The sequence below is a fragment of the Nerophis ophidion genome, linkage group LG21 (assembly GCF_033978795.1).
Source record: "Nerophis ophidion isolate RoL-2023_Sa linkage group LG21, RoL_Noph_v1.0, whole genome shotgun sequence".
NCBI classification, from domain to species: domain Eukaryota; kingdom Metazoa; phylum Chordata; class Actinopteri; order Syngnathiformes; family Syngnathidae; genus Nerophis; species Nerophis ophidion.
In genome coordinates, this window is record NC_084631.1 from 44570395 (window position 1) to 44593995 (window position 23601).

Sequence of the window (23601 nt, forward strand, 5' to 3'; positions counted from 1 at the left end):
TAAAAAAAAAAATACTTGAACTTTGATTTAAATTGTCAGGTAAGAAGAGGAAGGGATTTAAAAGGTAAAAAGGTATATGTTTAAAAATCCTAAAATCATTTTTAAGGTTGTATTTTTTCTCTAAAGTTGTCTTTGTTAAAGTTATAAAAAGCAAAGTAAAAAAATAAATGAATTTATTTAAACAAGTGAAGACCAAGTCTTTTAAATATTTCTTGGATTTTCAAATTCTATTTGAGTTTTGTCTCTCTTAGAATTAAAAATGTCGAGCAAAGTGAGACCAGCTTGCTAGTAAATAAATAAAATTTAAAAAAATAGAGGCAGCTCACTGGTAAGTGCTGCTATTTGAGCTATTTTTAGAACAGGCCAGCGGGCGACTCATCTGGTCCTTACGGGCGACCACGTTGGTGACCCCTGGTCTGGAGGAAAGTCTGACAAACTCAGGACAGCCATGACAAAATGTTCTTTACAAGTAAACTTTTGCACACGACTGTACATATTAAACTGAGAGCGGTACGGAAATAAATGGAGCAAAACACAAAAGTTATTTTGAGTAATTTATTGAATTTCACAGCCCCCGCGTGTAGTTCCAAATTACAACAGTAGAGGGCAGAGTGAGCAACGCTTTTCTTGAATTGCCTTTGCATTGATTGCTCCGTGCACTTTTGTCAGGAAATAACAAAATATGATCTGTTGTTGTTGTTGCAGATTTCCTAAATAGTTTCACTCGTTTGAGTGAGCCAAGTCCAATTTCCAGGCTTACAGAACAGAAATAACCAGGACAATGTCAAGACAATTGAGAATCCAGTTGCCACTCCACGTGTGTTATGTTGATTTAACACACAAAAATCAATTCACTCGTTACTATTTTTGCTCCAGGAACTTCAGTAGTGAACGTCTTCCTGGCTTACAACAACAAATCGAGAGTTGAGCGATTAATTTTCCTCTGAAGCGGGGCTGGGTTTTGACATTAGTGTTTCAGCCGTAGGAAGGAATATTAGCCTTGGTCTTTTACCGCCCCATTACCAAAGTGTACCTGAAGCAGAAAAATCATCATTTTTGTCGCCCGTTTACTAAACAGGCCTTTGTGCGCCTGATCCTCCGGGACAAACACACACACATACAAACATGACAAAAATTCATTCAGTGTGATCTCCATTGTGACCACCAGTTAGGTTAGGAGTTTATCTTAAATCATTAAGGGGGCGGCAAAACAGATTCAATTAAACAAAATAAGTTACCCAGCTTTCCATTACCGTATTTTTCCGACTATAAGTCGCAGTTTTTTTCATAGTTTGGCCGAGGGTGCGACTTGTGTGTGAAATTATTACCACATTACCGTTAAATATCAAATATTATTATTTATCTCATTGACGTAAGAGATTAGACGTATAAGATTTCATGGGATTTATGGATTAGGAGTGAGAGATAGTTTGGTAAAGGTATAGCATGTTCTATATGTTATAGTTATTTGAATGACTCTTACCATAATATGTTAGCTTAACATAGCAGTTGCTTATTTATGCCTCATATAACCTACACTTATTCAGCCTGTTCTTCACTATTCTTTATTTATTTTAAATTGCCTTTCAAATGTCTATTCTTGCTGTTGGGTTTCAGCAAATAAATTTCCCCCAAAAATGCGACTTATACTCCAGTGCGACTTATGTTTTTTCCTTCTTTATTATGCATTTTCGGCAGGTGCGACTTATACTCCGAAAAATACGATATGTTAAAATAGAAAAAAAAAAACTATATAAAAAGGCCCTTTGGGAGAAAGTCTGTGGGTCACAGTGGAGATCGTGGAATGAAAACAAATGTTTTCATAAGGGGGCGTTTGCTATGGGGTTGGAGGATGGGAGTCACTCCAGCAAATGGAAAAACGACTCATTCAGACTTAAGACATTGTGTCATCAAACAAGGGGGATAAAAAGGAACAGACTTACATTTCCATGCAACCTCAAACTGACACTGGGACTGATTCTTATTATTTTTAAACGGTTCTAACCACGCAGGTTGTGATGCAAGGTAGTGAAGTCAATCCGCTGTAGTTAGAAGACGCATACAAATGTGATTGGACACAAAAAGTCACTCACTCATTCCCACGACCGACACCCAACTCCTCAGTTTCCACTTTTTTTTGGTTTTGCTTCAGTGTAATTCCTGAAAATTTATTTCAACAACAACAAAAAAAAAACAACCTTTCTATTCCAAGTCACCCGAACCAAAGTTGTTTTAATTGTAAACAAAAAGTACCATCCATCACCTGAATAGGTTAAAGGATTATAGATCTTAAATGCTTTTTTTTTTGTCATTTAGCATTTGCTCCATATTTAAAAAAAAACAACAAAAAAAACATTTAATATAATTTATACTTTTGAATGGCCATTTTTAAAAAAGAGCATTGAACATTTTTTGTACCTTTCAATGGTCAAATCAGTTGGTCCATCATTTTGCTGGACATTTTAAGTACTAACCCACCCCAAATCCAGTGCTTAAGTCCTCACAGCTGAAAGAAATAAAAAAAAAAAAGTTCAGAAAAAAAAACAAAAAATGGTAATTTTTGTAGTACATTTTTTGTCTCGGTTAAGAGAGGACCAAATAAAAAGAAAATAAAGTCACAGCTGCGTCTTCAAAGATGCTACAATTTTGCTTTCAAAATCCAGCGACCCGCCCGCTCTTCATTAGACAGATAATCCTCTCCTTCTTATCAAAAAGATTTAAAAAAAAAGATCATATTGTTGCAGCTGCAGAAAACTGAAACGGGAGTCTGCAACTGATGGAACCGAAGCAAAGCAGATATTTCAGGCGCTTGGTTGGTGGTACAAACAGGACAAGCCAAAAGTTTGGACACACCTTCTAATTCAATGTCTTTTCGTTATTTTCATGACTATTTACATTGTAGATAGTCACATCAAAACTATGAATGAACACATGTGGAGTTATTTTACAAAAAAAAGGTGAAATAACAGAAATCAAGTTTTATATTCTAGTTTCTTCTAAATAGCCACCCTTTGCTCGGATTACTTTTTCGCACACTCTTGGCATTCTCTCCATGAGCACCTGCAATGGTTCTCACTTCACAGGTGTCATAGTATTGAGGCCTTCAAGTGACAATCTACAATGTAAATAGTCATGGAAATGAGGAAAACGCATTGAAATGAGAAGGTGTGTCCAAACTTTGAGCCTGTACTCTACACTCACTTTTTTCAGTTTGTCAAGAGAAACAAAACAAAAAAAAACAGATTTGCAGAAATGTTAACAAAATCTTAAGTGTCCATGTTGCAAATCATAAACATATGGGAGAAAGACCCTGACAGAAAAGTGAACTACCGCTTTGCACCACCACTTCTCATTATCCTGGACATCTTATCAACACCATTACCCTTATTCCGTAATCAAGACTGTTTTGAACCGATCCCTAAGTTTTGGATGCGAGATTTTTCTCCTTTCTGGGCGTGTAAGAGAACAAAGGAACAGCATAAGGCCGCTATGAAACTGAAATGATTTTTGCAGGGCTGCGTGAGTCCCCCCTCTGCGTGTTTAATTCATTCTAATGGGTTAAAACAGTCGCGCACTACTTAAGTAAAGCTGCCGTTTTTATTGCAACATTCACATTAAATACCATATTAAGGTTTTCTTGACACATCTCACAGAAAGATACTGTTGCATAATGGATGTGTTCGGAGTTAATGAGCTATTTCATTCATTTGCGCGACAGGCTATGGAGAAGATGAATGGGAGCATGTAAGGCACTTAAGTGGTAACAGTGTACTGAACGATGGCTGGTGTTCTGATACTTCAAAGACATGGACCGCGCTTGCTTGTCCGTCTCTAAGGACGACGGGTTCAGAACAGATTTGACGGTATTGTACGTTACAAAGCTCACTAACAACTCTGTTCTGGCAACAATCTCTGTGTGGAGTGGATGCAAATCCAGATAGTTCACTTTTCCGTCATGCAGTTCTTTGATGAAAGGCAGAAACAATTTTAAACAAAACAAAAAAAAAGCCTCTGTCACAATTTAGCAGGCTTTGAAAACAAAGTGTAATGTTGAAGAGGTGCCTGAAGTGTGCAAAGCCTAGGGAGTCCTGCAAGTCCTGGATAGACGAGAGACAAAAAGGTCTATTCAGAAAGATATTTCTTGTGTTTGGCACGGCATGTCTAGGTGATATGGCTTCAAATCTACAGTATATGCTGACACACACACACACACACACACACACACACACACACACACACACACAATTGCCAAAAGTATTTGGCCACCAGAGGTGGGTAGAGTAGCCAGAAATTGTACTCAAGTAAAACTACTGTTACTTTAGAGATATATTACTCAAGTAAAAATAAAGAGTAGTCACCCAAATATTGACTTGAGTAAAAGTAAAAAGTATTTTGTGAAAAAACTACTCAAGTACTGAGTAACTGATGAGTTGCCTGTTTGTTTAATGATGACGGCAACAAGTAATGCACAAAAACAAAGATAGCAATGAACAAATTCAGAGCCAGGAATATCTCTTAAGCAACTAAAACAATACTATATATTAAATATACATTTGGTTTTACACTGTATTGAAAAAAAAAATTGAAAATTAATTTTACCTTTAGTACCTTATGATACTATTGTCTGAGTCTTATTTTATAAATGTAAGTTTCTCAATACCCGACCTGTTTTTTGTGCCTTTAAAAAAAGATTTAGAACTCTACATTAAAACACTCTATATCTAACAACCAAAACGCTGTGAAAAGGATGATGCTGTGTTCCAAACCTAAGTTATTTACTGAGATTGAGTGAGCCTATGGCTTTGCACTTTATTATATATATATATATATATATATATATATATATATATTTTTTTTTTTTTTGCATTCTATTTTAGTTACTTTTAATTTACAACCCCCTGGTGCTGTTTTGTACGTTTTTTATACAGTTTTGTATTTACTTTGATTATTATTTTCAACTGTTTGTAAATGTCAAAATGTATAAATAAAGGTTTATAAAATAAAAAAAATAAAAAAAGTGTACAGTTAATCATGTGACCGGTTGGCTTTGTTTGATTGGTGAAACGGAGTCAAACGTCACCAGTGACTGCATTTGATTGGTGAAACGCAGGCATGTGAAGATCCTACTTTTGAAGGTCTGTCTGACAAACCAAAACAAACAAAGCGTGCATTAACAGATCGATAAAAATCAATAGAGAGTAGCAAGCTGAATGTAGATAAATGGAGCGGAGTAAAAGTAGCGTTTCTTCTCTATAAATATACTCAGGTAAAAGTAAAAGTATGTAGCATTAAAACTACTCTTAGAAGTGCAATTTATCCCAAAAGTTACTCAAGTAGATGTAACGGAGTAAATGTAGCGCGTTACTACCCACCTCTGTTGGCCACCCATCCACATGATGAGAATCAGGTGTCCTAATCATTTAGGACAAGTGTACAAAATCAAGTGCTTAGGCATGGAGACTGTTTCTACAAACATTTGTGAAAGAATGGGCCACTCTCAGTGATTTCCAGCGTGGAACTGTTATAGGATGCCACCTGTGCAACAAATACAGTCGTGAAATTTCCTCGCTTATTCCAGAGTCAACTGTGGATTTTATTATAAGATAATGGAAAAGTTTGGGAACAACAGCAACTCAGCCCCCAAGTGGTAGGCCACGTACACTGACAGAGGGGTCAGCCGATGCTGAAGCGCATAGTGCAAAGACGTTCTGCACAGTTGCTACAGAGCTCTAAACTTCATGTGACCTTCCAATTAGCCCACGTACAGTACGCCGAGAGCTTCGTTGAATGGCTTTCCATGGCCGAGAAGCTGCATCTAAGCCATATATCACAAAGTCCAATGCAAAGCTTGGGATGCAGTGGTGTAAAGCATGTCGCGTGTTTTTTTAACATGCCTCAAAACAGCAGCTTGGAAGTTGGGACATGCTCTCCCTGAGTATGCCTTGCATTCACCTCGTGTGTGTGAAAAGCCATAGATATTATATGATTGGGCCGGCACGCAAAGGCAGTACTTTTAAGGTTTATTGGCGCTCTGTACTTCTCCCTACGTCCGTGTACTACTCCGTACAGCGGCGTTCTTAAAAGTCATGAATTTTACTTTTTGAAACAGATATCGATAATTTCCAATATCAAATTTTAAAGCATTTATCAACTGATATTATCGGACATCCCTAGTGAGAACCCTGAGTTAGCTGCTCTCACCAGATTTAGGCGCTGTCCTGTGGGCGTCCTGATTTCTCGAGGACTTCCTCCACCTCGCAGTCGGCGCTGGATGAATGGAACTCTGCCACGTAGAGGCTCTTGTCGATGCTGCCAGGAATGGGCTTGATGTCGGTCACCAGTTGGTCTTCGATGGTCTTCAGGTTGAAGCGGTCTTCGGACGTGATCAAGTTGATGGCCAATCCCAAGTGACCGAACCTCCCTGGGGTTTCACAAAGACAACTCTGTATTTTAGTAAAAGGGTGAAAGAAGCAGTGCTGACCACGGACGTTGTGATTCATGAACCTGATCGTCCAATACGATGGAGGTATGTCTCTGCATTCTTGGGGAAGTCAAAGTTGATGACCACATTGACGGCCTGGATGTCTATACCCCTTGTGAAGAGATCTGTTGAAGGAGAGTTCAGACATTATTACAAACTATCGCCATATGGAATCTTAGAATATGATTATCGATACCTCTCGCCACGTATCACGTTTTGTTTTTGACGATTCTCCTTATTGAATCGTATCATTGTTGTGGAGAAACGCGACCCCGCCAAAAAATGTTGGCTTACTCATGTGCTTTATTAATATTACTAAAGCCTCCATAGGACTCCAATGTAATGAAAATAATAGAAGCATAGTTTGTTTTCTTTTAAAACACACACAAATTATAATATATATATATATATATATATATATATATATAAACCTCTTAAGGCCCAAGCTGTTTGTTTACATGCTTTTTTTTATTTCTCTTTGCTATTTGGGCTTTTTGGACCCTAATTAGAACAAAAACTAAGTATCATCTTTCGATATGATGTACATAGCCCATAAGTACACAAATGTGTACTTCATGTTTGGTGACATGCTAATTCTTATTTTTACACTTTTTCCCCCCAAATTCCATTGTATGTTATTATAAGTGTCCACATAAGAGGCCGTAATACCCCAATTCAGTAGTGTACACAATTTTGGAAATAAGAGCTAAAAAGGTGCTGTCCACACATGTGGCCACTAAGCCTATTAATATACACTTGTTTTATTATCATATTATAATTTGCATGTATGATGTTAAGTTACAATTACAGCTGCAAGTCCAAGACGTAGTGTGTAGCGGTAGTGTATAGCTTATGGTGATTTTTGTTTTGTTTTGGTTGCGCCCTAAAAAGTGTCAATACTGTAAGTTTTGTATTTATTATGAGCCAGCTGATTAAATGCATTGTGTATCTTGGTTGTAGTTTTCATTTACGAATTTAGAGGTGTTGGAAACGCCATGTAAAATCCATAATGTCAATAGCAAAGTCAATGTATATTAGCATCAAACTAGCGTGTTTTTGGTAAATTGGAGCCTTACTTATGTTGGAGTGTTTTTTGGAGTCAATTACTTAGTTGGCATTTAAAATTGCAACGTTACCTAGACGTATTGTGGCCGAGTCTGCTCTTAGTGCCGCTGGAGTTATAGCCAGGTGTCGAAGTACAAAGAGCTGGCTGAATCAGTAACTGGGCTTGACATCACACACACAACCCAGGTAAAGTAATATGGCACCATTGGATTTTACGTTAGTCGAGGACCAGATTCAGTTTTCAGATGCCAATCCCTAATCCCATGTCAAAAAATCTTAATCCATGAGCCTGTTTGTGTAGCATTTATCGCATGTGGTTTTGTGTAGGATATTTCCGATCCGGGTTTTATGCTGCAGATTCCAGATCATCCGAGAATGATATCGACCGATACAAACTACGTGTAATTTTGCGCATTTTTCTATTTATTTATGAGTGCTATTGGTAGTTTTAAAATGATTCAACACTATTTAAAAGAGTTCCTTATTCGCTTCGTCTTTGCATAATATGTTCGGCCACATCCTCTGGTGATAATTAGAGATGTCTGATTATATCGGCAGTACAATATTATCGGCCGATCAATGCTTTAAAATGTAATATCGGAAATTATCGCCATCTGTTTCAAAAAGTAAAATTTATGACTTTAAAACGCCGCTCTGTACACGGAAGAAAGGAGAAGTGCAGACTGCCAAAAAACCTTACAGTCCCTGCCCTTGCGTGACGGCCAATCACATAATACCTACGGTTTTACACACACACACACACACACACACACACACACACACACGAATGCAAGGCATATTTGGTCAACAGCGATACAGGTCACACTGAGGGTGGCCGTATGAACAACTTTAACACTGTTACAAATATGCGCCACACTGTGAACCCACACCAAACAAGAATGACAAACACATTTCGGGAGAACATCCGCACCGTAACACAACAGAGACACAACAGAACAAATACCCAGAACCGCTTCCAGCACTAACTCTTCTGAGAAGCTATATTATACACCCACTGCTAAAAATTCTGCCCACCTCAACCTCCTCATACTCTCTCAGGGAGAGCATTTCCCAAATTCCAAGCTGCTGTTTTGAGGCATGTTAAAAAAAGTAATGCACTTTGTGACTTCAATAATAAATATGGCAGTGCCATGTCGGCATTTTTTTCCCATAACTTGAGTTGATTTATTTTGGAAAACCTTGTTACATTGTTGAATGCATCCAGCGGGGCATCACAACAAAATTAGGCATAATAATGTGTTAATTCCCCGACTGTATATATCGGTATGGGTTGATATCGGTATCGGTAATTAAGATTTGGACAATATCGGAATATCGGATATTGGCAAAAAACCCATTATCGGACATCTCTAGTGATAATTGTACTTAAGATACAAATAATTGCAGCTTATTAGCAGTAATGGAGGTTATTATTATTAGCTTAGGGCAGTGGCTCCACACAGTGTATGGAGACACTTAAATAGCTGTTGGCTGCTTGTCAACTGGGGGACTAATCATAAATGCAGCGTCAGGCATAAAATGTATTAATCGGCAATGGCGATCACACACTTTTTAAAATAAATTGCCCAATACTGATCCCTAGTATTGTTAAGTACCCCGAGACTCCCAGTCATAGCTGAGCTTGAAACTTACCAGTGCACACCAGATTCCTGCACAGTCCATTCCTGAAGTCATGGAACACACGGTTTCTATATTCCTGAAAACACGACACACTTTTTTTTAATCATTCCTGCCCGTCTAAAGTTCCCAGTATAGCGTTGTAGTGGAACAAAATGAACACTGGTCACAAATTGTGCTGACCTGCATCATCTTTGCATGAATGTAGAAACACGAGTAGCCCAGCTGCGTGATCTTCTTGGCTAAAAGCTCTACCCGCTGTGTTGAGTTACAGAAGATGATCGACTGGTTGATTTGAAGCTGCAAAAGACAAAAAACGTAGGCGTCCTCATAAACATATGATGACTGCTTTTTTTGCAGATACTGCATCGTTTATCCATGCTGTGTGTTTAAGTGTCCATGGAGAGAAGAAGCACAATAGGGTGGACAAGTATGCATGGCTTCATAGTGACTTACCCTGGAGAAGAGTGTGTTGAGGCAGTGCACTTTCTGTCTCTCTGTGACGTAGGCATAATACTGAGTAATGCCCTTCAGAGTCAGCTCCTCCATCAGATTGATCTCGTATGGTTTCTGCAGGTGCTTGGCCTAATGCAAGCACACAGTAGGGAGAACTTTTAAGAGCAAAATACAAGTACAACAGTGCAGTATTTCAGGAGATTGTGGCTAAAACGCCTAAAACAGTAACACCCAAAATAGGATTGTCCTGATAACAATAATTTAGTACTGGTACCAAAACGTCGATACTTTTCCAAATAAAAGCAACTATGAAAAATGTAGTTTTTGGCTTTAACATAACATAAACACTACATTAATTATTCACAGTCAAAGAACAATTTTACAAGGTTAAAATATACAATAAAAAGGCATTGAAATGGCATCGACCCTGAAGGAAATGTCTTCCTGTGGTCTTAGAATACAGTCTGCACCGGACCGAACAGCAGGACAAGTGTAACCACTACATTATTGCCTGTCAATGTTTATAACTCCTTTTGCAGATCTGAATGCTCATTATTTAAATATTTACCTAAGTTCGAAGCAAAAGTGTTAATACTAATCGCCACATTTGGCCAGGCGTGTTTTAAAGCAACTCTTTTGAGAGTAACATATGTAGGGATGATGTTCGAAAACCGGTTCTCCCGATTGTTCGACAAGAAAAGAACCGATTCCATGGATTTGATCCCTTTTTGAGAAATGGTTCCCATTTTCAGCCACTATAGTAAAGAAAAAGATTTGGTTCTTTATTCGAATCCCTGGGAACGCTGAGTCATTCGGCGGCAGATACAGAAGCAGCAACAACAATGGACCGGAAAAAACGCTACAAGGCATGGCTTCACTTTACTAATAAATATAACAAGGAAACAGCTATCTGCAATTATTGCCATGCTTCACTTTCCTGTAAGGGGAGCAGTACAACAAACATGTTGAAACATGTTAAGGCCGTACATAACCTGAAGGTTAGAGAAACGTGTTGTGTCTAACACGTGGAGAAGCAGCAGTGACCGAAATGATGAAGCAAACTGCTCTTCCTTTGCTTCAACCTGTAGTCCGCATGATAGTGCCGGTGAATAAACTAACGTTAACTGTTACCGGTTCATTTCCATATGCGCTCTTGTAGCCTTTAGACTAAAATAATGTTACCTCTTTTGTCAACCAGGACTGCAGTAATTTTAGCTAGACTAACGTTACCTAAACATAGTCAGTGGCTAATGGTAACGTTAGCCATTTTGTATGTGTCTGATAACGTTAACGGTATCTTGTAGCCTACACCACTCCAGAGTTTGCAGGTCTGTCTAATAAACTAGTGCTTTCCAGATGTGAATTAAGATAATGTTAATGTTCTCCTATTTCAGATGATGACATTCATTACAGCCAGAGTGACCAGGGCAGTGTTTGCTCTGTTTATTTTATTTTTTTCTTAAAAAAAGTAGTGTTTTTTTTCCATACACAAAAATCTATCTGGATTCGATAAGAAAATCAATTCAATAAGAGGATTTTAAAGTGGCAGCGAAATCGGAATTTTTTTTAACAAACATCATCCCGAAGAATGATAGTATGTGGAGGGAGTGACGTGAGCAAGTGAGTGGGCAAGTTAGGAGAGGTAACACTAGCATGTGCAGGAGTGTTAATAGCATGGTGGATGTCCGGTTGTGCCCTGTGGAAATTATAAATAAAGTGACCAAATTCTAACAAATGAACGGCCTCGTCATTCCGACCAAAGAGCGCCGCTTTGCGGACCCATTGTGAAGTGAAAGGTCTCCCCTGCTCTCCTCGACCACGGTCTGGGAGCCGAGAAGCAGGAAAGGTGTAAAACAGTAATAGCAATGTTTAAAGCATTAGCTTTATTAGTTTTGAAACCCAAATACCTCCATATTGTACTGCACCAGCCTCTTTATTAACCAGTAGAATGGTAGTCTTTTGCCATTTTTCCTCTCCAAGATGTTATTACTCGTATGCACTTTGTGTGTGCGTTTTGACACACTCAACATTACGCGCCTCAGCTCTGTAGTCACCACCAAAAACTAGAACTCAGATGAAAGAGCGGTACCAGTACTTTTCAAAAGGCGGTATAATACCGATTTCAACTGATTAGTACCGCTATACTGTACAACCCTCACCCAAAGTAACACTGCACCTAAACCATTTGGAGTAAAGGCGTGTCTTTAGGTGCTAGCTAACAAATTGATTTGTTTTTCTCCCCAGCAGTCAATATCTGCCTCAGTGATCCTGACATTGACAAGAAGAAGTTTAAATACAAAGAAAATAATGCTTTTTTTTTTGGATCGCTCACATTTTTTTAAAGAAACATCTACCTGCAAAACTACTACTTTGGAAGCATGACTTGGAAACCCCAACAGGGCCATTGCTCGAGTCCAATACGATATTGAACACAAGGAGTGATAGTGTGGTTCGATACCTGGATGGATGTGTCAGTTAGAAAAAACACTTGACCGATACAACTGCTGTGTCTTTTCACTGTAAACTGTGCTTTTCAGGAAGCTCTAGCTCCCAAGTGAAAGCTTGCACTTCCAAAAGTCGAAATAGTAGTGTGCCATATTTGACATCGGTTTACGTCACTATCACTGATCAAAATAGAACTACAATCAAACATTGTACTGTAGAGAGACATTCTGGATGAAAAGTGGCTCCACAGCACTCTTGAAATCAGACTAAGTCGACGGTTCATCTTTCAGCAAGACAACGACTCTAAGCACACAGCCAATATATCCCAAAAATGGCTTCTGGACACAATTTGTAAATATCTTTGAGTGGCCCAGCCGGAGCCCAGACTTGAATATGAACATCCCTGGAAAGCTCGGAAAATGGCTGTGCATCGACGCTTCCCATCCAATCTGTGGTGGTGGTGTTCGGGTCAGCGAGACCCGTTTTCATTTTTTATTGAAAGAAAAATGATACAATTAATTAATTTTTCAAACTGAGACTCACAGGCTTTGGCTCATTTTCTGTGAACAACATATATCAGAATACATATTTAATGACCATGTTTGTTGGAGTTTTAATTGCTTTTGGAATAATGTGAGGCTTCGAAGGTGAGTTTTATTCCTGCTTTTGTTTGCTGCTCTAACGAGAGTATTTACCGAGCAGTTATAACTGCACCCCGAGCTAAATCTCAACAAACAAATCTTTGCACTGACGTACATGCTTAGTCATGCAATTAGGTAGCGGGTTTTGTGACACGGGTTGGTGTTGAATTCGAGACAAAACAAGATATGTATGAGACTGCAAAAGGACATTTAGCTGTCCAACTAGCCAAATTAATCCTTTAATTGCGGGTGCAGAGGGGCAAAGAAAGCCTTGGAGGAAGAGACGACAACCAAACAGGACTGCGGCCAGAAAGTGAACAGCTTGTTTGCGGAGCGAAACGATTGTGTGCCAACTGGCCCCGAGCCATCTGGATGCCTGAGCGGTGAAGCGACTGAAGGCTGCTCACCATGAATTTTTGCACACTGATGGGGAAGGTTGCCGAGTAGAGAAGGATCTGCCTCTGCCTGGCCAGGAAGCTAATGATATCCTCGATGAGCACCACAAAATCCTGAGACAGCAGTTTATCAGCCTAAAAGAGGAGACATGATTCATAGTGGATTTGCACAAGATGGTGTTTTTCACACGTACGGACTGCTTACCTCATCCATCACCATCATTTGAACTTTATCCACCTTTGCCACACCTTTCTTTATCAAATCCAGAATCCTACCAGGTGTGGCAATGACCACATGCACTAAAAGTATACGCGCACGACAAAAAATGTAAATAACATCCTGAATAGGAAGCAAACAAGCACGGCTACTAAAATGTTGGCTCACCAGTCTCATCCAGGCGCATGATATCATCTCGTAGGTTGGTTCCCCCGGTGGTGGCCATAACTTTGACTCCTCCCATATGTTTGCTGATCTGAATGCTGATCTGGCTCACCTGCAGTGCCAACTCTCGAGTAGGCACGACTACCATTGCTGAGGGGTAGAAATGTCCCAAAGAGCAAATTGTAAAATAATTTCTTTAACAATACTCGGAGCTGTATCGGCCTTCACCTTGTATATGGTCCTTTTTGAGGTCTATCCTTTCCAGCATTGGGATGAGATAGGCTCCACTTTTCCCGGTTCCATTCTTGGCCCGAGCCAAAATATCCCTTCCAGACAGGGCAATGGGAATACTTTCCTCCTGCAAGGAATTAAAAACTTTTCATTACTTGGAATTGTGGGCAGTTCCTGCACAAGTAAGGATGCGCATCATAATGGCAATGGGGCATACAGAAGCGGTAGTAATCTGATCGAAACAAAGGCAAAAAAAAATACCTTTAAGCTCAATATGTTGAAAAATATTCTTAAATGAAGTAAATGCTAGTGCCATTATCTTGAAATAATGATATGCGCACGGCATTACATTTCTTGAAACCCACAAACTTATACTAAAAACAAATGTATTGTACTTAATGGAAAGGCAACAAGGCAACCGCTTGTTACTCCGGGGGTCTCCAGGCAGCTCAGGCAAATCATACGGTCTAAAAATACATTTTTCCCTCCATAACATGACATCATCGTGCCAAGTGCGTGCTCTTTCAGTCAATTAGTGCGCATATATACAGCCCGGCCCCTGGCCAAAAATGTTTTAATTGTAATTTTGAGGAATTTATATGAATGTGCATGAACTATTTCTGTTCAAAATTGTTTGAAATGTCAAATGTTTAAATATGAACTGTCAGTTTACTGTACTGTGCCAACTGTACTACGATATGAGTACCTATTTTCTATTGTTTCATTGAAAATAAAACAGCAAAGTCAATTTGGCCCTGCGATGAGATGGCGACTTGTCCGGGGTGTACCCTGCCTTCTGCCCGATTGTAGTTGAGATAGGCGATACAGTACGTATTCTGTACAATTGACCTCTAAACGGTAACACCAGAATAAGTTATTCAACTTGTTTAAGTCGGGGTCCACGTTTATCAATTCATGGTACAAATACCGTATTTCCTTGAATTGCCGCCGGGTATATAGTATGCGCCTGCCTAGAATTACTGCCGGGTCAAACTTGTTTCGCAAAATAATTAGCGCATGCTTAGCATTACCGCCAGCTCAGGATTAATGTCGGGTCAAACTAATTTCGCAAAATATTATTTTTATCGGCGCATGTCGAGAATTTCTGCCGGGTCAAACTCCTTTCGCAAAATAATTAGCATATGCCTAGAATTTCCACCGGGTGAAACTCGTCACGTCACGAGTGACACTTCACCTGTCATCATTTTCAAAATGGAGGAGGCTGATTTCAATCATTTGAAATCGCATAAAGGGAAGAAGATTAAGAACTTTTCAGTAGGATTTAAGGTCCAAGCTATTGAATATGCTAAAAAGAACAGTAAGCAGCTATGTTTTATTAATATAACGTAGCTGTGTGTGTCAAATAAGAGTCAATAAATGACTCCCGCCTCCTGTTGGTAGAGGGCGCTAGTGATCCTTCTTGCAACTACTCGGCTGCAGAAGAAGTGACAACAAGCAGCAATAGTGAGCAGCGTGTGTTTATTATTTCCACTCGCTTGCACTTTTAACATGGAGGATTACATATCTAAAATAAAACAGTTTTCTAAACTGGACTTTCAGTCGAAGCAGGAGGTAATAAAGGAAGATCTCCATCAAGACAGAGAGACTTTTAAAAGTGAAGAAAGATAAGGAAGACTTTCATAAACAAGTTATCGATGCTTTTGATCAGAAGGAGCTGCGCATAGACTTTATTTATAAGTAAAGGTAAGACCATAATAAAGTTTTTTTTTTAATTAAATGTGCTTTTCATGATGGTATCCTTACATCACACTCAAATTTATAAGCGCAGGCCTAAATTTACTGCATGCCTTTGGTAAGCGCCGGAGTGAGAAGAGGTTTTAATATAATTAGCGCATGCTTGCCTTTACCGCATGCCTTTGGTAAACACCGGAGTGAGAAGAGGTTTTAAATTAATTAACACCCCGGCGGTAGAAGAGGTTTACGGTAGGTCAGAAAACTTCATTAACAAACTGTAATATCTTACGGTGATCATTTAGCAACAAAACTCTGAAACCAAGTAAAATCTGCTTAGTGAGAAGAATGATATTATCAGACAGAAAATAAGCAAATATCACCCTTATTTGAGATATTTCACCTTACTTAAATTTCAGTTTTTGCAGTGTGTGTCCAAACTTTTGGCCTCTACTGCATGTTTTAAGGAAAATCCACACATCTCCCATAAATTATTAACCATACCTGCACTGGAGATGGTTTCTCCCAGCCCATCTCAAAAATGCCCATCAGAAGTTCCCGTTTCAGACAGTAATCCTCAAATTCATTCCCCTTAGTGCTGGTCACGTCCTAGAAAGGAAGCGGACAACGTTATAGACAACGGGCGTGCGTGAGGTTCCGTGTGAGATATTTCAAAAATCTTCACTCACTGAGGTTTTGACCCTGTTGTCTTTGGGAGGGAGCTGGAGGCTTTTTTTCCAGTCGTCCCCAAATTTAATGCCTCCACCTTCTTGGGACGCACCGCCTGGTTTCTGGAGAGCTCCCAGCCCCTTCGCTTGAGTTGCGGGTCCTGGCTGGACCGAAGCTGGTTTGGTCTGTCCTCTGAGCTGCCCGTTCTGCTTGTTCAGTCCCATCACAAGTGGGCCAACGCTTTCTGTTCTGGGCGCTGCCATTTCCCCGCCCTTATTTTCTTTGTTTTTCAAACAATCTTTCCTTAAGTTTGTTTTTACTAAAAAAAATGATCTTCAAAAATGTAAAAAATATTAATAAAGCATCAACAAACAATATATTCGATTAAGCTGACAGCTTTTAAAACAGCAGTCAACTGGTAATATTTACATATATATATATATATATACACAGACACACACACACACAAACACGCACGTACGTGCAGCTCGGTCCCCTTAAAAAAGAGCGACTGACGTACAACAAACAAAAAAGTCAACTTTATACACGAGAAACTCTTCAAAATGAAGAGAAATTTGCATTCATATGCATGAATATACTTGCTCACAATATAGAAAATTATATGTGAACAAGTATAGAATGTGGCGCAAGTCCTGAAATAGAACAACTAAGGCAAACTCTGTACTGTAGGAATATGTTCTTCAATATAATCTTCTGTTTAACAGTATTTCCTTGACTTTTTTTTTGTCCACGGTATTAACTCAGTATTGTCCTTCTTGGGAAAAAAAAGATGTCCAATTTTGTACAAGTCCTTCCCCAAAAAATTACATGTTCTTCCTTTTAGTTTCACTTGACGGGTATCACAAATACAAGAGGGGATCGAGTCCAAAGCCAGAAAAGCTTTTCCACCCCTTTTTAGTCCGCAGTTTCTTAACTGCTTCAGCTGGTTGAGGTTGGGAGGTCGGCGTGTCACTAGTGGGAGTGAGACTGTGATCACTGGTGCTTTCCACTCAATCTTGCCAACAACTCAAATGTGCCACCTGAAAGATACCCAAACAGAAGATTTTGGAACACCCAAAACAAGCTTGTCATGTCTAACCTACATATGCTGATTTAAAACTAGGCTTATTATAATGCATGTATATTTTAATGTGCCTTGTACACACGCCAGATAGATCACAATCCTAGTAATTCGCCTTTAGATCAGCGTTTGTTTATTAATGCAGAGTTCTTCCTGCATTCAAAATTGCATTATTGAGCGATTGATGTCCAGGGTGTCCCGCAGCACATTGTTGTTAAAGGGGAACATTATCAGCAGACCTATGTAAGCGTCAATATATACCTTGATGGTGCAGAAAAAAAGACCATTTATTTTTTTAACCGATTTCCGAACTCTAAATGGGTGAATTTTGGCAAATTAAACGCCTTTCTGTTTATCGCGCTGGAGACGATGACGTCAGAATGTGACGTCGCCGAGGTAACACACCCACCATTTTCATTTTCAACACATTACAAACACCGGGTCACAGCTCTGTTATTTTCCGGTTTTTTTTACTATTTTTTGGAACCTTGGAGACATCATGCCTCGTCGGTGTGTTGTCGGAGGTTGTAACAACACTAACAGGGAGGGATTCAAGTTGCACCACTGGCCCGAAGATGCCAAAGTGGCCAGAAATCTGCCGCCAGACCCCCATTGAATGTGCCAGAGTGTCTCCACATTTGACCGGCGATGCTAAGGCAGACATGTCACAGAGATGTATGGATAACCTGTAGATGCATTTGCAACTATATTACGTTTCCTTCCACCCACATTTAATGCGAAACAAACACTTACCAATCGACGGATTTAAGTTGCTCACGTGTCAAAAGATGCGAAAGTCCTGATCGTTTGGTCCGCTCATTTCACCGACGATGCTAACGCAGCTATTCGGCTATGCTATGACTATGAATTCGCTCAATAGCTTCAGTTTCTCCTTCAATACTTTCATACTCCAAACATCTGTTTCAATACATGCGTAATCTGTTGAATCGCTTAATTCTTAAAAAAAATAAAATAATACAATTATTATTATTTTTTTTGTCCTGTAAATTAAGCATGCGTTGCGCATATGTCAGCATGTGGCCCCACTTTTAACTCTTTTTCAAACGCTTATTTACAGTAAGTCATTAATATGATTTAGTCATTATTTTGACTTAGTAAATATTGACTTACTAAGACAAAATAATGACTGTCATTTCTCCGCGTCAGAGTAACGTTAATGTTTTTCAGCCTTGCAGATATGGCAGGCAAGGTCTGCCACTACTTTAAAAAGTGATCTCGTGAGGAAGAAAGTCAAAGGTCCAGGTGAAACGGAGCAGATAAATTAACGTAACGGGCAGTTAAAATGTAATAATTCATGGTGGTGACAACATGTGGACATTTTTGTCCACAGATCGCTTGAAAGCTGCTTCAAAATCATCTATGAGTGTCTCAAGCAAAAGTGGCCCCACCACACAAGCTATGAGCCCATCATTCTCTTATGCAAGTGCTTAGGTCCACGGTGTCAAACTCACATCTGGCCCGCAAACACCTGGAAAATGATGTGTGTCAATAAAGTACTTCATATTTGCTCACTGAATGTAATAGATTTTTATCATTTTGACCAGGGGTCGGGAACCTTTTTGGCTGAGAGAGTCAAAAAGCCAAATATTTTAACATTTATTTCCGTAAGAGCCATATAATATTTTTTTTAACACTGAACACAACTAAACGCATGCATTTTTAAGTAAGACCAACATTTCTAGAGTATAATAGGGCTCTTATTCTTTGTAATAACAGTGTTGTTCTGAAGCTAACTGTGGAGGGGGCGTGGCCTGCCGGCCTGCAGTGAACTAGGGTGTCCCAGGACCGGCCTCTAAATCAGCCACAGGTGCGTAGACGGCCCACCTGGGCCTTGTTATCTAATCACCTGTCATTCTGTTATAAGCAGCAGCCAGGAGGAGAGACGGGGTTGGGGCTGGAGCCAGAGTGCGAGCGAAAACGAAAGAGAAAAAGACAATTGCTGAAAATCAACTGAGAGACTTATTGAAAAATAAAACAATATTGTAACCCTGAAACAGGCTCTCATGTCGGTGCTTGGTGGTCTGAAGAACCCCCAGGAGGGCAACCCCCACACTAACCAATAATAAATAAATAACTTCTTACCATTAACGCAACTTCTTGAACAGGTGCGGTAGAAAACAGATGGATGGATTAAAAATGCATGAGAATGTTTTATATTTTGAACATTATTTTTAACACTGTGATTACAAGTGGATTTATTCATTACTTATCGTGTTAAGCAATGCCAGTTCAGATTTATCCGAGAGCCAGATGCAGTCATCAAAAGAGCCACATCTGGCTCCCGAGCCATAGGTTCCCTACCTCTGATTTAGACAGACAAAATATATGTACTGCTTGAAATTGCATGCCTTTTAAACTTTAATAGTATCCACTATTGCAACAAATATTATAGTATATTAATCATACTTTCCAAAACATTTTTGTGTCAAAATATAAATAAATACTTAAATATCGAGTTTGAGTTCATTTGGAGCATGCATGCATACAACATGATATATCACTATTTCCTGTTTCTCTATTCAACATGTTCCAAACGGAGCTTGTTTTAATCAAACCCCTTTTCCTTTACATAGCAGTTGTCAAAATGTTTGTTCACTTCCTGTTCTCAATTTATTCACAACATACTCCATAAGTAATAACAATAAAAACAAATAATTGGTGAGGTAAGTTATATTTCATATGGTGAAATGAGTAAGATTATCTAGAAAATGAATGGGTAGATGAAATAAAAACACTTGAGTTTGAAGAGATTATTAAAGTGGATCATATAACTGCATTGTTTGATTTATTTGCTTAATCCGTTTTAATTCCACATACTGAGACACTGAAGGTCTTAAGTGTGGTACATGCGTACAAATGTTTTTTTCCCCAATTTGTCGAACTTTAATTATTATTATTTTGCAATTTTTTACTTTTTATTCGACCCCTTTTACCATAAAGCTTTTGCACAATCTTGTTTATGTTCTTTGGCTCTATGCTTTTTAACCCCTTTTATGCTTTTTTTAACCTTTTTTAACCCACTTTGGTTCAATTCGGCGGTGGTTTGGCTTCAAGTGGGAATATGTCGAACAGACAACCGTAATTTGTCAAGTTTGGGGCAAAAGCGTTGCTACAAAAAGTAGCATTACTGCTAACATGTAGCATCATTTGAAAAGTCACCTGCTAGAGAATGAAGAGTGCTTACTCGGCTTGTCAACATCTCTATTCGGTGCCACACGCCCACACCATCAAAATGCTGAGGCAAACATTTCCACATCAACAACGTATGAAAAAACTACTAAACAACCAAAAGGAGATAATGTCATCTTTAACCTACCACATAGAGAAGGACGTACACTATTTGACTTCTTATTATGCCGCTTCTTTTTACTTGACAGTTGTTGAAATATCTTGTGTGACATCATGCACAAAAGTGCACTTTATTTGTATTAAACTATTGTAGTGGCATTCTGTAAAATAAGTGCACTTTACTTTAGTGTTATTATAGGTCATCTCAGTGACATCATGCACAAACGCTTGTTTTAAAATGTCTCTGACAATCTTGCACTTTCTGTTTTGGAAATGACATGAATGTTTGTGCCACTGCTTAATAACTGTTTAATAAATACACTTTTGCTCAATTGACTTAGTTGCTATTTCATTTTCTGCATGAAAGTTTAAAAGTAGCATATATTAATGCAGTATGAAGAAGAATGTTTGAATGTAGACACACAGAATCATCATACTGCTGTCATTATATGCATCAAGTGTTCATTCAAGGCTAAGGCAAAATATGGAGATATATATTAGGGATGCATCGAAATGAAAATTTGTGGCCGAAGCCGAAACCGAATAAAATTTAAACACTTGGCCGAAGGCCGAATACCAAATACCGAATAATAAATGCAGTCTTTCACAACTTTTTTATATTGCATAAATAGCCTAGAATACATTTTTAGACATGTTTTTCAAATAAAGTAAATTTTTATTGAATATTGACATTTTTTAATATTCCAGTAGCCTTTGCTTTTCAAAAAAAAGCACAGTTTTTCATTTATATTAGGCCCTCAAACAAAACATGCATTCCAAAAATAATAATAAAGTGCATTAAAGTGGATAAACCCACAACAAATGAATTATTGTTCTTTTGGCAAAAGTCTGCTTAGCCACAGTAGATATGCTAATAATGTAAACAGAAGGCTCAAGTAAATCTCAATTAAGTGTGTGCTTGTAACCTCATACACTTATACAGGTAGCCTACACAACAGGCTAATAATGTAAACAGAAGGCTCAAGTAAATCTCAATTAAGTATGTGCTTGTAACCTCATACACTTATACAGGTAGCCTACACAACAGGTTAATAATGTAAACAGAAGGCTCAAGTAAATCTCAATAAGTGTGTGCTTGTAACCTCATACACTTATACCGGTAGCCTACACAACAGGCTAATAATGTAAACAGAGGCCCCACTAAATCTCAATAAGTGTGTGCTTGTAACCTCATACACTTATACAGGTACACAACATATCCCAGGCCAGAACAGATTTGTCAATAACAGTACTTCAGCTTCAGAATAAAAAGAAGGAAACTATGTATAAAACAATTTAAATTTAACACTGCACGTTGGTTGATTGTGTCACCGCCTCAAAAAATTGCGTCTTTGCGTCACACGCCACTATTCGGCCTTGCTTTTAACTCATTCCACCGAAGGCCGAATGTGGATTTTTTTGCCATATTCGGCCGAATATATTCGGTTACCGATTAATCGGTACATCCCTAATATATATGGTGTATTGCGATATGGCCTAAAAATATTCAGTTATTAAAAAAAGGCCATATAACCCAGCCCTAGCTGGACCCCAATTTTATGACTTGATGGGGTCATAAAAATGTGGGGAGTATCGGGCATCGGACTGTCTGATTGTGGCGGTTTACTCCCTGTATGATCAGTGTCAGAGCTTGGTCCACATTGTAAGTCGGACACGTTTCCAGTGAGGGTTGGACTCCGCCAAGGCTGCCCTTTGTCACCCATTCTGTTCATAACTTTTATGGACAGAATTTCTAGGCTCAGTCAAGGAGTTGAGGGGTTCCGGTTGGGTGGCTGCAGGATTAGGTCTCTGCTTTTGGCAGATGATGTGGTCCTGATGGCTTCATCCGGCCAGGATCTTCAGCTCTCACTGGATCGGTTTGCAGCCGAGTGTGAAGCGACCGGGATGAGAATCAGCACCTCCAAGTCAGAGTCCATGGTTCTCGCCCGGAAAAGGGTGGAGTGCCATATCCGGGTTGGGGAGGAGACCTTCCCCCAAGTGGAGGAGTTCAAGTACCTAGGAGTCTTGTTCACGAGTGAGGGAAGAGTGGATGGTGAGATCGACAGGCGGATCGGTGCGGCGTCTTCAGTAATGCGGACGCGTTATCGATCCGATGTGAAGGAGGAGCTGAGCCGGATTTACCGGTCGATCTACGTTCCCATCCTCACCTATGGTCATGAGCTTTGGGTTATGACCGAAAGGACAAGATTATGGGTACAAGCGGCCCAAATGAGTTTGGGTCTCTCCCTTAGAGATAGGGTGAGAAGCTCTGCCATCCGGGAGGAACTCAAAGTAAAGCTGCTGCTCCTCCACATGGAGAGGAGCCAGATGAGGTGGTTCGGGCATCTGGTCAGGATGCCACCCGGAGGTGTTTCGGGCACGGAGAAGACCCAGGACACGTTGGGAAAACTATGTCTCCCGAGAAGAGCTATACGGAGTGGCTGGGGAGAGGGAAGTCTGGCCTTCCCTGCTTAGGCTGCTGCCCCCACCACCCGACCTCAGATGGGTGCCTCTTCTACTTCTTTTCAGACATGATGTAAACAGAAAACATATGAAATTAAGTGATGTAAGCAAGTTCAAGTATCATTGGCAAATGTTCACCTAGTCCCGGCCTTGGCAGGCATAAATGTGTCCACTTTTGTGGATTTGAGACTAAGGTCAGCCTAACATCCATCATGTTTCTACCGAGCTAACCCGCTAACGCTAATCGCTAGCCTGAAGACTCGTGTTATTGTTACGTTTAGGGACTTTGCGATGATTAACGAATATATATATTTGGCCGTTGTTCGCCTTACGCAGCTTTATGTCGAAGTAAAAACTATGTCACGTCTTTAATAGTCTTAAACCCTTTTAGCAAAACAGCTAACATTAGCCGCGAGCTAACGTTAGCCAGCTTAAACTCGGTGTTGTTTTGAGTTGCAAACACCGACAAAACTCACCTGCGCTCTTCGATATTTTTACAAGACGGACGTCAACTTCAGGTTGGTTTCAACTGGCGATGTTTCAAGGAGCTTTAATAGCTGAACTGTGCTGGGAATAAATGGCGTCTATTGTGTTTCTTCTTAAAATCAACATGGTCGCCTTCTTCTTCGTCTTCTTATCATCGGTGCCTCCCT

At 39.4% G+C, this 23601-nt stretch overlaps 1 protein-coding gene across 2 annotated transcripts; it reads right to left on the minus strand.

Moving 5' to 3' along the window:
* Nucleotides 1-541: 541 nt before the first annotated feature.
* LOC133540176 (probable ATP-dependent RNA helicase ddx6) lies at nt 542-23601 on the minus strand. 2 transcript variants are annotated; one of them, XM_061882732.1, is made up of 13 exons: nt 23425-23601; nt 16116-17135; nt 15931-16035; nt 13732-13861; nt 13507-13653; nt 13327-13421; nt 13134-13256; nt 9641-9769; nt 9368-9484; nt 9200-9263; nt 6505-6606; nt 6202-6421; nt 542-2506 (listed from the first exon to the last, which is right to left on the minus strand). In XM_061882732.1, exons 2-12 carry the CDS (start codon nt 16356-16358, stop codon nt 6207-6209), a joined length of 1470 nt encoding a protein of 489 aa, XP_061738716.1. In that variant the 5' UTR covers nt 16359-17135; nt 23425-23601; the 3' UTR covers nt 542-2506; nt 6202-6206. The 2 variants fall into 2 exon arrangements, with proteins under 2 accessions (XP_061738716.1, XP_061738715.1); XM_061882731.1 differs by having other exon boundaries at nt 542-4097; nt 23425-23600.

Excerpts from the sequence above, each read along its gene's own strand:
- LOC133540176 (XM_061882732.1), bottom strand. The coding sequence starts at position 16,358 with ATGGCAGCGCCCAGAACAGAAAGCGTTGGCCCACTTGTGATGGGACTG. Across the intron at positions 13,422-13,506 it reads CATGCGCCTGGATGAGACTG|TGCATGTGGTCATTGCCACA; the intron begins GTGAGCCAACAT and ends GTATACTTTTAG. Across the intron at positions 13,257-13,326 it reads AAATGATGGTGATGGATGAG|GCTGATAAACTGCTGTCTCA; the intron begins GTAAGCAGTCCG and ends CTCCTCTTTTAG.